This window comes from Pan paniscus, chromosome 9 (genome assembly GCF_029289425.2).
Source record: "Pan paniscus chromosome 9, NHGRI_mPanPan1-v2.0_pri, whole genome shotgun sequence".
Classification (NCBI taxonomy): Eukaryota; Metazoa; Chordata; class Mammalia; order Primates; family Hominidae; genus Pan; species Pan paniscus.
Window position 1 is genome coordinate 3,951,604 of NC_073258.2, and position 13,716 is coordinate 3,965,319.

Sequence of the window (13,716 nt, forward strand, 5' to 3'; positions counted from 1 at the left end):
TCACATTCCTGCAGAGACACACACTCACGAGATTTTATCTCGGTCAGAGAGGAGGACCCCTGAAGGCAGCTGGGAGAGCCAAGTTAGTAAGCACAAGCTAGCAGCCCCAAAGGGGCCCTCCCCACTCACCTGCAGTCTGTCTTCAATCAGAGCTGAGTCAGTAAGCACAGGCCAGCGGCCCCAGAGAGGCCCTCCCCACTCACCTGCAGTCTGTATTCAATCACCAGCACTGTGGTGCCACAGCCCGAGCCCGCTAACCCACAGTTCACCTGCTGCTTGGAGAGTAACCAGGGCACTGGTGTCAAGGCACCGTGCGGCCTCAGAAGGAGCCAGGAGAGCCCCAAAGAAGGGTGCCTGAGATACGTGCCCCCTTGCCCTGGCTGTGGCCAGCCGGAGAAGCTGCCTGGAGGAGAGGGGCCTTTCCCCGCAAACTCCACCACACTGGGCCCTGTGCAGGGCCAGCAGGAGGGCAGCTACATTCCCATCAGTCGGGAGGGGAGGAAGTGTGTTTCCTTTCCTGTATTCCCGGATGCTCAGCTGCTCCTGGGCTGTGCGTTCCGTTGGGTAACACTGACTGCACACACACCTCTTCACAAATGCCTGTTGTCGGTTAAAGACAAAAGTTTCTCCTAAACTCCCAACACTGTGTGGTAGAGTCCCTCCCTTCCCTAGCCTCCACAGAAACCACCGCAGCTCAAGCTTCTCCTCTCCACCTGCCTACAACTCAGTGGCGAGGGATGACATCCTGTCACTGGCTGCCCAGAATGGAACAGAGCTTGTATACAAAAAGTGGAAACCGCTTTCAAGTTACGAATTACTCTTTGTAAAAGGAAGAAAGAGAGAAAAAAAAGTTTACCTTTACAGCTACTTCACCAGCAAACTCAAAGCAATGCCAAGCAAAGGAAACCTACGAGAAAGGGATGGTGGAGAGCCATGCCTGCGACCCTTCTCCAGAAAAGCCCCAGCCACGCTCATCATCACCAGTCCTGACGTGCTGGGCTCTGTTCCGGTTTCCCGAGCAGGTTTCCCTGCAGGGCCCCCCTTCCTCAGGAGCGGCTGGGAGTGCTGATGATAAGGCTGCTAGAATGCTCAGCAGGCCAGGCTCTTAGCTCTTCTCCCAGTGACAAGGAAGACGTGGCTTTTCACTTGCACATCCACAGAACACTCCTCCGGTGATCAGAAGAGAACACGGCAGGCAAAGGCACTGTTTGCCGCTACTGTCAAGTCCATACTTTGTCATCTGAGATGAACTAATTCAAAGAAATCCTTTCTTTAAAAAAAGCTTTTAAAACATAAGAGACCTGTATTCCAAACTAACTACTTGGCTGACAGTGAGTGCTTTGAATTAATTAAAAATATCAAGAAATAGTCAAAAATAACACATTTCCCCAATCCCAGACTGACACCTAGTTGAAGGATTAATGGCCAACGAAAGTGCTGGCAATGACCACACAAAAGCTGCTCAGATAGGAGCAAGCTGCTTCACTCACCGCTGACCCCTCTCCGGTGGCACAGCCTGATTAAGTGAGCAGTGGACCAGAATGAGAGAAATCTGTGGGTCTCTGCGGCTCGCTCACTCTTCAGCTTTTACAACTTATTTTTATAGTAGATGCTCAATAAACATGTGAAATGAGCAGAGGGAAGGAGAGACAGAGTAGTCCCTGGGCCCTCTCTGCTCTGCATCCTTGTATACCAGCTTAAAACAGGCTCTGGAGGAAAAGCAGTACTTGACCACTGAAATGTACCTCTTAAAACAGGAAGCACAGCCAGGCGCGGTGGCTCACACCTGTAATCCTAGCACTTTGGGAGGCCAAGGTAGGCGGATCACCTGAGGTCAGGAGTTTAAGACCAGCCTGGCCAACATGGTGAAACCCCATCTCTACTGAAACACAAAAAAATTAGCCGGGTGTGGTGGCAGGCGCCTGTAATCCCAGCGACTCAGGAGGCTGAGACGGGAGAATCACTTGAACCCGGGAAACAGTGTTGCAGTGAGCCAGCCAAGATCGCGCTACTGCACTCCAGCCTGGGCGGCTGAGCAAGACTCCGTCTCAAAAAAAAAAAAAAAGGGGGGGAAGCATATATTTAAGGAATTGTTAAAGAATTCATGATTCACAACGTCCAACAGATTTGAAACCACGTATGCAAAGATAACTGCACTCCATCCTAATCCCACTTGAAAATCTCACTGCCCTCTTGGAACTGCCCACTTTTACAGCCAGGCAGCGGCAAACACCCCTTCCCTGGCCAGGGCCCTCTGAGGCAGCAGCTCCAAGGTCCTCGCCAGCCTTCCCCTGGCACCCAGACCCAGCCTGGGGCCCATGAGATGAGTGCACCACCATCCTTCCCTGGAGGATTACTTGGTTACCAAAGTCTTAACAAGGGTCACAGGAATCTGTCCCCCAGGCTGGGCGTGGTGGCTCATGCCCATAATCCCTGCACTTTAAGAGGCCAAGGCAGGTGGATCGCTTGAGGTCAGGAGTTTGAGACCAGCCTGGCCAACATAGTGAAACCCCGTCTCTACTAAAAACACAAAAATTAGCTGGGCTGGTGGCACGTGCCTGTAATACCAGCTACTTGAGAGACTGAGGCAGGAGAATCACTTGAACCCAGAAGGCGGAGGTTGTGGTGAGCCGAGAACATGCCGCTGCACTCTGGCCTGGGCAACAGAGCGAGACTCCATCTCAAAACAAAACAAAACAAAACAAAACAAAAACAAGAATCAGTCCCCCGGAAGCTAGTATTAGTTAATTTCTGAATATTCACAATGATGACAGCAAAATCCACAAAGCATAGACCTCAGTGAGTTTAAAAAGACCAACTGCTGGTCAGCTTCCAGGCACAAAGTACCTGCTACTTATGAATGTACACAGGTAATAATCACACATTCACAAAACGCACTCAGCTGCCTCCTTGGGAACCCGGCTGACTGTGCTGGTCCCGCTGACACGAATCCCTGTGGGTTCAACTCACCGGCTCAAGAGTCTACTTCCCACTCCGAGGCCTGGGTGCTTCCAATGCAGTCCCTCCCAGTAAATGCAGAAAGCAAGCAAGAGCCTATGATTTGGAATAAAGCAAACACAGCTGTGCGGCCTCAACTCTCAGTGTCCGTGGGTTTTAGAGGCCTTGCATGAAACACCTCTCCACACTAACAGTAGCCAACATTTACCACACGCCAAGCACTGGGCTAAGCCTTTACCTTGGTCTCTCCCTCCACAACCATGCACTGCAAGTCGTACAGTTTCCGCCTTAGGGGTGATTTTTTTAAAGCAGGTGATTTAAAGAAAGCGGTGAAGTGACCACTCACACAGCTAATAAGCGGCAGGGCTGGAACAGCAGTGTTGCCTCTTCAAGAAGCCATGAGCCGGCCGGGCGCAGTGGCTCACACCTGTAATCCCAGCACTTTGGGAGGCTGAGGCGGGCGGATCACGAGGTCAGGAGTTCAAGACCAACCTGGCCTTGAAACCCCATCTCCGCTAAAAATACAAAAATTAGGCGGGCATGGTGGCGGAAGCCTGTAATCCCAGCTACTCAGGAGGCTGAGGCAGGTAGCTGCTTGAACCCAGGAGGCAGAGGTTGCAGTGAGCCGAGATCACGCCACTGCACTCCAGCCTGGACGACACAGTGAGACTCTGTCTCAAAAAAAAAAAAAAGACATGAGCCCTCCCACCCCATGGCTGGTCCCCCGAGCCATCTGCACAGCTGCCCTGACCCCTACACTCTGGCTCCAGGCCGATCCCCGCTGCACTGGGCACTTCTGCCGTCTCTTGATTCATCCCATTCTGCTTGTCTTCCCTGGTCTCCCCGTCACTGAAGTCCATGCAATGCGATGCCAAGAACGGTTCTAATTCCTCTCCTTGGTTATCCTGACAACACCCCCCCGACCCCGCGCCCCCACGCCGCCCTTCGACTCCCAAGGGCCTGAGAGACACTGAAACAAAATGTCCATCAAGCCTTTCACTCCACTTTCTGAACTTCGGTGTCTACACAAGTCCTTCCACCGGCCAAAACCAAGGGCAACGACTCCCCACTCCCACCCCAGGCCCCTGGAATGAGTAAGCGGACTCTGGGCAGGCGCTATAGGGGTAGCTACAGGGACAGGCAGAGATGCGCAAGGACCACGCTGTCGGGTGAAAATGCCTGTCCTTATTGTTCTTCCAAAGGAAAAAAGTTTTCTTTTTTAAAAATCACTATAGCCAGAATAACTGCTGCGGGCAAAGCGGCGACGCTTTAGCTGCTATACCGCTTCTCCGGTTTCCAGCAAGCTAAACACAGAAGCGGATGGGAGGGGAAGGCGGCCGCGGCTCCCCAGCTAAGAGCTAGCAGTTTCTCCGGCTTCCTTCCTACTCCACCCTCCTGCCCCGGCCGCCCGCGGACCGCAGCAAGATCTGCACCTCGCCGGGACCCTCCGCGGGTCCGCAGCCCGCAACACCCAGTCCTGCTCCCCTCCTTGGCCACAGCCCCGCGAGTATCTCAGGAAACTGGGGTCTTTCGCTTCTTTTTCCTCTTTCTTAAGGAACTTGTCTCTACCGGTGTTCAAGTTACTTAGTCCAGAAGCGAGCCCCGCGCAGGGAGCGGAGCGGGCAGGGAAAGCTGCGAGGCCCCGGCCCACCGACAGCCGGGCGCGCGGGGCGGCCGGGCCAGGCCTCTGACGGGACCAGAACCGGGCTGCCCCCGAGACGCCCGCCCCGGCCCGGCCCGCCCAGGACAGGCGCGTCTGCTCCGCCCGCTCCGCCCGGGCCCGATGCCCTTGAGCGGCGGTGCCCGCACTGAGCCCCGCAACTCACTCGCGCCCCGACCGCCCCGCCCGGCGCCCGCCCGAGCCCGGCCCGGCCGCAGACTCACCCCATGAGCCAGTCCATGGCTGCGCGGGGCCGCCGCGCCCGCTGCCCGACGCGATCGGCCTCAGCCCCGGCGTCCGGAAGTAAACACTCGCCCGCCCGCTCGCTCCCACACGCGCCGCCCGCCGCCGCCGGAAGTGATGCGCCCGCGCGCCGCCTGCTGGGACGCGTAGTCCCGGCCTCGCACCCTGCGCTGCCTGGCCGCCAGGTGTTCCTGGCTCCACGGGCTGTCCCCGCGCACCTGAACTGTCTCCCCACACCCCGGCTGTAATTTCCCCCTTGGGCTCTCTCCGCGCTGTCCCCCACGCCCTGGACGGTTACCTTCCGCCTTTGGCGCTCCCCTTGCTCCAGGACTGTCCCTCATACCCTGGCTGCCCCCTCCCTCCCCGGCAGTCCCCCTGCGCCCCCGGCTGTCCTCTCCCACCTTTGGCCCTCTCCTCGCTCCCTGCGCTGTCCCCGCTCGGTGGGCTGTGTATCGCCTCGCTCTTGGCTGTCTCTCCCCCATCCCAGACTCTCCCCTTGAGCCCCTGGGTGTCCCCATGTCCCCTGGGCGTCCCCATGTTCCCTGGGCATCTGACCTCCTAGCCACTCTGTCCTGGGCCCGGCCCACAGCAGTTACTCAGTGACTGCCTGTCACTGAGTGACAGGAGTTCCCCATTCTTCCCCCGGGGAAGATGCTCGGAGGAGCACAGAATCAGGACAGGGAGAACACAGAACCTGGGGGAGAGCGGGGAGGGACTGCTTCCCCCGGCTGAATACAGGGCAGCCGGCGGGGCTGACCCTGGAGGGGGCGAGGTCAGCTGGCCTGATGCGGTCACTTGTCTGAAGCCCAGTGGCTGTGTCACTCCACCATGCTTGTCAGACAAGTGACCGCATCAGGACAGCTGACCTCGCCCCCTCCAGGGTCAGCCCCGCCTGCTGCCCTGTATTCAGCCAGGGGGAAGCGGCCCCTCCCCGCTCTCCCCAGGTCCCCTCCTGCCACCTGGCCTCTCTCCAGGCTCGAGAATGCTTAGGTATCAGGCAGGACTCTCAGTTACCATCAAGAGAAAGGCTTAAGGTGAAAAGGAATTCATAACAGATCCTGGGTAGCTCACGGCATTGCCCAGAAAGCTCGAGAACTTCTAAGACCGTGCATCTGGGAACGCCTCCAGTCGCAGTGGCCTCCGTTCTTAGTCCCTTCTCTCTGGCTTTGCCCCACAGTTGGGAGCAGCAGGCGAAACCTTTCAACCCTAGACCCCCCCGCCCCACCTCCCCGCAGCAGCAGGAGGCTGCGTGACGTGGTTATGGTCAATGGAGTCAGAACAGAAGTCGGCCAGGGAGGCTTCCCACCCGAATGAGAGAATGACGCCTCCGCAGGGAGGCGGTTTGACTTCTGTTTCTGCACGGGCAGAATACCTGGAGGGCGGGAACCAGGTATTCGGACTGCCTTGGTGGGAGGCATTGACAGAAAACAAGGACCGAGAAGACCGGAAGAGCTTGGGACGTAGATGACTCCAAAAAGCGGCTGCACCAGCCATGGGCTGCCCTTCTCCGGAGCTCTTGATGTGCGGGAAATGCAGACCCGGCACTGGAATTTCTGCTGGTCACAGCCAAGCCTCTTCCTGCCTGATGTGTGAGCACAGAACTGGGACAGTAAAGGCGTCACTGCTGCAGCCACAGGGCGCCAGCGTCCCGCATCCCTGAGTGCTGGTGCTGGAGATGCCGCCTCCGCCGGCCAAGCGCTGCTGCTGCTTTGTACAAACACCGTTCTGCCCACACCTCACCTTACTGCCCTCATAGTGCAGCTGAGCCTTGTAGAGGTGAACCCCCACTCCCTCCAGGGCCCAGCCCGCAGCTTATCAGCAACCGCCAGGAGGCTGGGAGGCGTCCACTCTTGCTGCGTCGCTTTCCTGGTTGTAAAGCTCGTGGGTGAACATTGCAAACTTAACCATCAAAAACCACCGGAGATAAAATAGGAAAGACAAAGGAAAGAGGAGAAACACGCATTTAACACACAGCATCTCGGGAAGGAAGAAAAGACAGACACATGTCACCAAGGTCTGACTGTTGAGTCAGAGGTTGCAGTGAGCAGAGACCGTGCCATTGCACTCTAGCCTGGGCAACAAGAGCCAGACTCCGTCTCAAAAAAAAAAAAAAAGTGACAAGTGACAGAACTGCTTGTACTGCAGCCCCAGCTAAACCTTGTTCTCAATCTGGGGCACATTTAAAGCTTTTGCGCACTCTTGGGTCTCTTGCTAATTACTTAAGAGCAGCACATTCCGTAAGCACTGGTCAGAGAGGACAGGTTACCTTACTCGTGTGGCCAAGGCTGATGACTTCCTTCTCCCTGCTTCATGCTCACTTTGCTTTAACGAACCGCTCGCTCGGCTGGCTGCATCTCTTTACCTCGCAGAGTGACCCAACCCATCGTTCCTGAGGACGAGGAACCTTTGGTGGCCCTGCCTGCTCCTAGGTGCTGGCCTCTTCCAGTAACGGCTCCCCTGAAAGTGGTTGTCCTAGGGGATGCTTCAGGCAGCCCCCCCAGGTTCCATCCACATTCCTTCCTGCCCCATTGGGTGCCAGCAATCCTGGTGACAGCCTGCCTGACTTGGACAGGTTGTTTAATGTCCCTGTGCCTCAGCTTCCTTTTTAGTGGAATGGGAATGATATTAGCAAACTTGTCTTAAGAAATCCTTCATTAGGCCCCTGGTGCAGGCGGAGGTGAGGAGCCGTGGGGGAGTGGGTGGGCATGCTGGGCGTGTGGCCCCTGGCTTGGGCAGCTCTCCTGCCTTGGCCCGGCCCTCCTCCCCTGAGGATGGTATGCTGCCCAGTGCACCCCATGCATGTCTTCGTGTGTCCCGCCCATATCACATGTGTGCTATCTCATGTGTTACATATTGTCTGATCTGGAGCCCAGTGGCAAGCCGGAATGTGCATCTCTAAGAATCATGTTTATTTCTTGAGAGGATAGGGCTTCGCTCCAAAGCCCTGGGGCCCTCCTAGCTCACCCTCCTAGTAGAGCTTGCCACCATCTCCACGTAGCAGCACATGGGGTGCCACTGGATCTGTTGAGTCAGAAGTGACAAGTGGCCAGGTGTGGTGGCTCATGTCTGTCATCCCAGCACATTAGGAGGCCGAGGTGGGTGGATCCCTTGAGGTCAGGAGTTCATGACCAGCCTGGCCAACATGGTCTACTAAAAATACAAAAATTAGCCGGGCGTGGTGGTGGGCACCTGTAATCCCAGCTACTCAGGAGGCTGAGGCAGGAAAATCGTTTGAACCCAGGAGGAGGAGGCTGCAGTGAGCTGAGATCACACCACTGCACTCCAGCCTGGGTGACAGAGGAAGGCTCCATCTCAAAAAAAGAAAAGAAAATAAAAAGGCTGGGTTCGGTGGCTCACGCCTGTAATCCCAGCACTTTGGGAGACCAAGGTGGGTGGACTACCTGAGCTCAGGAGTTTGTGACCAGCCTGGCCAACATGGTGAAACCCCATCTCTACTAAAAACACAAAAATTAGCCGGGCATGGTGGCAGGCACCTGTAATCCCAGCTACTTGGGAGGCTGAGGCAGGAGAATCGCTTGAACCCGGGAGGTTGAGGTTGCAGTGAGCCAAGACCATGACATTGCACTCTAGTGTGGGCAGCAAGAATGAGACAAAAAAAAAAAAAAAAAAAAGTGGCAACTGACAGAACTGCTTGTACTGCAGCCCCAGCTAAACCTTGTTTTCAATCTGGGGCACATTTAAAGCTTTTGTGCACTCTTGGGTCTCTTGCTAATTAGTTAAGAACAGCACATTCAGTAAGTACTGGTCAGAGAGGGTAGGTTAGCTGCCCCATGTCTACTTCCATTTCCTTTTTCTTCTCTTTGCTTCTTCCCCTCTTCCTCCTCCTTCCTCCTCCTCTTTTTACTTAGTAATCGAATGCTGAGCAATATGACCACAGGAAAAACTATTTTATCCAGCTTCCTAGGTAGGCGAGGTGGCCAACGAGATGTAAGGTGAAGTTATTGCATAGCTTCCAGGAAATCCTTTTTGTCCTTCCTGTCTACCCCAACCCTGTCCCAGTCTCCTGCTTCCTGACCAGAATAGAAAAAAAAAAATGATGGCTGGAGCTCTTGCAGCCACCTTGGAGCATGAGGAAGTGATGATGTAGAGCAGAAAGGCAGAAAGAACCTGGGTTCCCGCTGAAACTCAGAACCCTCCACGACAGTCCTGATTCTCTTACCAAGGTGCTTATGTTATTTGAAAGAAATATGGGTTAAATCATCGTTCTTCCGAATTTCTGCTACTTGAAGGAAAAGACAATGTCTAATTGACACATCCATCAGTGTATCATGGTGCTGGAGGTGAAACAGCCCATCCTTTACTTTGAAAAGAATGTTCTCAGATCATTAGATCCCCAAAATGTTGCCAAGTCCCTAAATGTTCATGGGATATATCTCTTGGCAAGCACATGTATATTTTTTCTCTTTTTCTTTTTCTTTTTTTCTTTTTAGACAGAGTCTTGCTCTGTTGCCAGGCTGGAGTACAGTGGCACAATCTCGGCTTACTGCAGCCTCTGCCTCCTGGGCTCCAGGGATCCTCCTGCCTCAGCCTCCCACATAGCTGGGATTACAGGCGTGCGCCACCACGCCTGGCTAATTTTTGTATTTTTAGTAGATACAGGGTTTCACCATGTTGGTCAGGCTGGTCTCGAACTCCTGACCTCATGATCTGCCCACCTCGGCCTCCCAAAGTACTGGGATTACAGGCGTGAGCCACCGCGCCCAGCCACACGTGTATTATTTAGCCTCTAGAGTATCTAGGTCCTCGGCTCCGGGGCCTGTGAACGTGGCATCATTCATACGATGTGATATCCTAAGAGACAATCAAAATCTGTGTGGACGAGGCCGGGCGCGGTGGCTGATGCCTGTGATCCCAGCACTGGGGGAGGCCGAGGCGGGCGGATCTTGAGGTCAGGAGTTTGAGACCAGCCTGACCAACATGGTGAAACCCCGTCTCTACTAAAAATACAAAAATTAGCTGGGCGTGGTGGCAGGCACCTGTGATCCCAGCACTTTGGGAGGCTGAGGCGGGTTGGAGATCAGCCTGGGCAACATGGTAAAGCCCCATCTCTACTAAAAATACAAAAAAAAAATTAGCTGGGCGTGGTAGCATGCACCTGTAATCCCAGCTACTCCGAAGGCTGAGGCAGGAGAATTGCTTGAACCCTGGAGGCAGAGATTGCAGTGAGCCGAGATGGCGCCACTGCACTCCAGCGTGGCGACAAGAGTGAAACTCTGTCTCAAAAAAAAAAATAAAAAAGTCGATGTGGATGAAATTGTGGCAGAGCGAATTTGAGTTTGCAGGACCCTGAGGCCTGAGTGGGGAGGTATACTGCCAATTTCTCCAAATAACGACACCCTGCTTCTGATGTTCTCTGTTTATTGGGATTGAGGTGGGTGTGGCTGCCTGATCAATAGCTGAATCATAACTGTTGATTGGCTCCAATAAGGACACCACGTCTGGAAGAACAGCTGCAGTTGGAATCATTACATCTTTCAATCCACTGTCAATCACCAACACTCTCTGTCTTCCGCACAGACAAGACGTGGGAGTGAGACTGGAATCCTAGAGGGGCCCCTTCTCTGCAACTTTGGGGTCTGGGAGGGTGGCACCCATTTCTGGGCATCTCTGGAGATTAAGGTTTGCTTTTGGTTGACAGTTTTGGCAGGAAAGAAGACCTGTAGGGTTTCCCACTCAGCCCTCTCCTCCTTCCATTCACCCATTCATCTGACAAATAGGTAGTGAGTGCCAACTACGTACAAGGACAAGGCACTTGTAAGGTGCCTGGAGAACAGTAGTAGACACAACAGACTAAAGCCTCCCCTTGAGGAGCTGTGGAGTGTCAGTAAAAAAAATAATACAGCAGGCAGCGCATGCAAAATGACCAGTACCCTGGGGTAAACAGAGCCAGGGAGATGGTCACGGCACACTCAGTGTCATGGGCTGACGCGTGTCCCCTGGAAAGATAAGAGGCAGTTCTAACCCCTAGTACCAGTAAGGTCTGAAAGGGACCTTATCTGGAAAACGAGTCACTGCAGACGTCATTTTTTGTTGTTGTTGTTGTTTGTTTGAGATGGAGTTTTGCTCTTGTTGCCCAGGCTGGAGTGCAATGGTGCGATCTCGGCTCACTGCAACCTCTGCCTCCCAGGTTCAATTGATTCTCCTGCCTCAGCCTCCTGAGTAGCTGGGATTACAGGTGTCCACCACCACGCTCGGCTAATTTTTATGTTTTTAGTAGAAACGATGTTTCTCCACATTGGCCAGATTGGTCTCGATTATAGGCGTGAGCCCCCATGCCCTGTCCACAGAAGTCATTTGTTAAGATGAGGTCCTGGTGGAGTGGGGGCTTCCAATCCTGTATGACTGGTGACCTTATAAAAAGGAGGAATTTAGGCTGGGTGCGGTGGCTCACGCCTGGAATCCCAGCACTTTGGGAGGCAGAGGTGGGTGGATCACCTGAGATCAGGAGTTCGAGACCAGCCTGGCCAACATGGTGAAACCCCGTCTCTACTAAAAATACAAAAATTAGCTGGGCCTGGTGGTGGGCGCCTGTAATCCCAGCTACTCGGGAGGCTGAGGCAGGAGAATCGCTTGAACCCGAGAGGCAGAGGTTGTAGTGAGCCAGGATCACACCACTGCACTCCAGCCTGGGTGACAGAGAGACTCCGTCTCAAAAAAAATAAAAAGGGTCGGGGGGAGTTTGGACACAGCCTCACGTAGAGAAGACAGTGTGAAGAGACGCAGGAAGGAGAAGGCCATCTACAACACAAACCGAGGAGCGACACCTAGAGCAGACCCTTCCTCACAGCCCTCAGAAGAAACCAGCCCTGGTGATGCTGACAATGTCAGACTTCTGGCCTCCAGGACTGAGAGACAGTTCATTTCTGCGGATTGAAGCCGCCTCGTGACAGCCCCTGCCCTTTCTAATCAGGCTCCTTCCTCCTGCCTGGCTCTAGAGCAGCCCCGGGGGCTGCTGTGCCCACTGGGAGTTCCTGGCCAGAGAAGTGAGGGGCTTGATTTTCCCAATCATGCTTCCGTCTAGACTGGGGACCCCTTATAGGCAGGACCTGTGTGGAGATCCTCGGGCAGCTGTCCTCCACTGTGGGTTGGAAAGCTGGGGCTTCCAGGATAAGGGTGACCTCATGGCATGTTTCAGGGGAAAGAGCTGATTCCCCAGTCAACCGCTGACTCCAGGATGCAGGCCAAGCCCTGCGGGGTCATTCACGGATTCTGCTCTGACCCTGCCTGTCCTTCTCTCGGGCCCACTCATTGCCTTTCGGGGCCAGCAGGGGACATAGCTGGTGCTCAGCGTCCCCTCTCTGTCCCAGGCTGCGCCGCCGAGAGGCCTTGGCACGGGGTAGGCCTCGTGACACACACATTCTCCTACGCTGCAGAGCCTGGAGAACAATGGCTCCTTCTCACCTCTGAGCTGGTTCTTGTGCTTGGGACAGTCCCCAGTGAGGCTGAGGGTAGCCACAGCTGCCAGCGCCTGCCTGGGCAGCCCCTCCATCCCCAGCACCCCCATGGTTCAGCATTCCCTTTACCTCCTAGACCTGAACAGAGTCTGATTTGGGGAGGGTGGCGCAGAAGCCTGCCCTGCCTCCCGGTCCCAAGGTGCCGCCAGCTCTTCCAAGCCTTCAACAAACGCCTCAGATGCCCTCCTGCTGATCGCACTGTGCCTGCTGTCCTGCTCCTGCTCCCTCACTTAATCCCCAGGCAGTGACAATCCAGAGAGGAGGCCGAGGCTCCTGGAGGACCAGAGGCTTGTCCGAGGTCACTCAGCGAGTGGGCGGGCAGCTGGGGTTCCAGAAACATCTGCTCTCAAGCCCGCCATTGTCCCACCATGACCTGCCTCCCAAAGGGACGCTCCTCCCTGAGGAAACAGTCAAGGTGGTCACCCTTGGGAGCAGGCTGGGCAGTGTTCTCCGGGCTTCAGTCATCCCTGCCTCCCCTCCAGAGGCCAGGACAGCCCCTGCATTTGGCTTAGCTCTCCGTGGGGGTCTGGTGCCCCTGGGGTGACCAGAATGCAGGCAGGGCATGAGGATGCTGATAATCAGCGTCACCTGGGATTATGGCTGGGGCCTTCCCATGAGCCAGGTGCAGCCGAAAGCTCCGTGTGCATGACCCGAAGCAGCTGCCAGTGCTCTCTGAGAGGGTGCCCTCTGCCTCCCTATCTCCAGGTGTGGCTAAGTAAACAGGCCACGGCGGCACCACAGGGAGGCAGGCTGGGTGCTCCTGCTCATCTCTGGTGGATGCTGCTACCCACATCCAGGGCTGTCACCTGCCCATTCACGCAGGGCCCTCCAGGCCACTTCCTCCCCCAGGACCTGCAGGCGGCTGCAACAACCCCCATCAAAGCTCCCGCTAGCCAGGATTCACTGAGGTCCAGTAGAGGGAGGGCTGGAGCCTCTGCTCCCAGAAAGCTGCCCTGTCCTGGCCAGGAGCAGTGGCTCATGCCTGTAATCCCAGCACTTTGGGAGGCCGAGGCAGGTGGATCACCTGAGGTCTGGAGTTCAGTACCAGCCTAGCCAACATGGTGAAACCCTGTTTCTACTGAAAATACAAAAATTAGCCAGGTGTAGTGGCACATGCCTGTAGTCCCAGCTACTCGGGAGGCTGAGGCAGGAGAATCACTTGAACCTGGGAGGCAGAGGTTGCAGTGAGCTGAGATCGTGCCACTGCACTCTAGCTTGGGTGACAGAGCAAGACTTTGTTTCATATATATATACATATATATGTGTATATATATACACACACACACACACATATATATAAAATATGTTTATTATTTTATTCGCACACACGTGTGTGTGTATATGTGTGTGTGTGTGTGTGTATATATTTATTTGAGACAG

The 13,716-nt window shown here is 54.9% G+C and overlaps 1 protein-coding gene across 3 annotated transcripts in view; it reads right to left on the reverse strand.

Annotated features, from left to right (window-relative positions):
* MOB2 (MOB kinase activator 2) overlaps positions 1-4,989 on the reverse strand; it is a 71,273-nt gene extending 66,284 nt beyond the window's left edge. For 2 of the 3 annotated variants that reach the window (XM_034931915.1, XM_063608027.1), the window contains exon 1: positions 4,843-4,989. In XM_034931915.1, coding sequence (XP_034787806.1) covers positions 4,843-4,859 — 17 coding nt within the window. In that variant the 5' untranslated portion in view covers positions 4,860-4,989. The remainder of the gene's footprint in view (positions 1-4,842) is intronic. The other variant, XM_055093958.1, reaches the window with a different exon arrangement.
* Between the last annotated feature and the right edge of the window lie 8,727 nt (positions 4,990-13,716).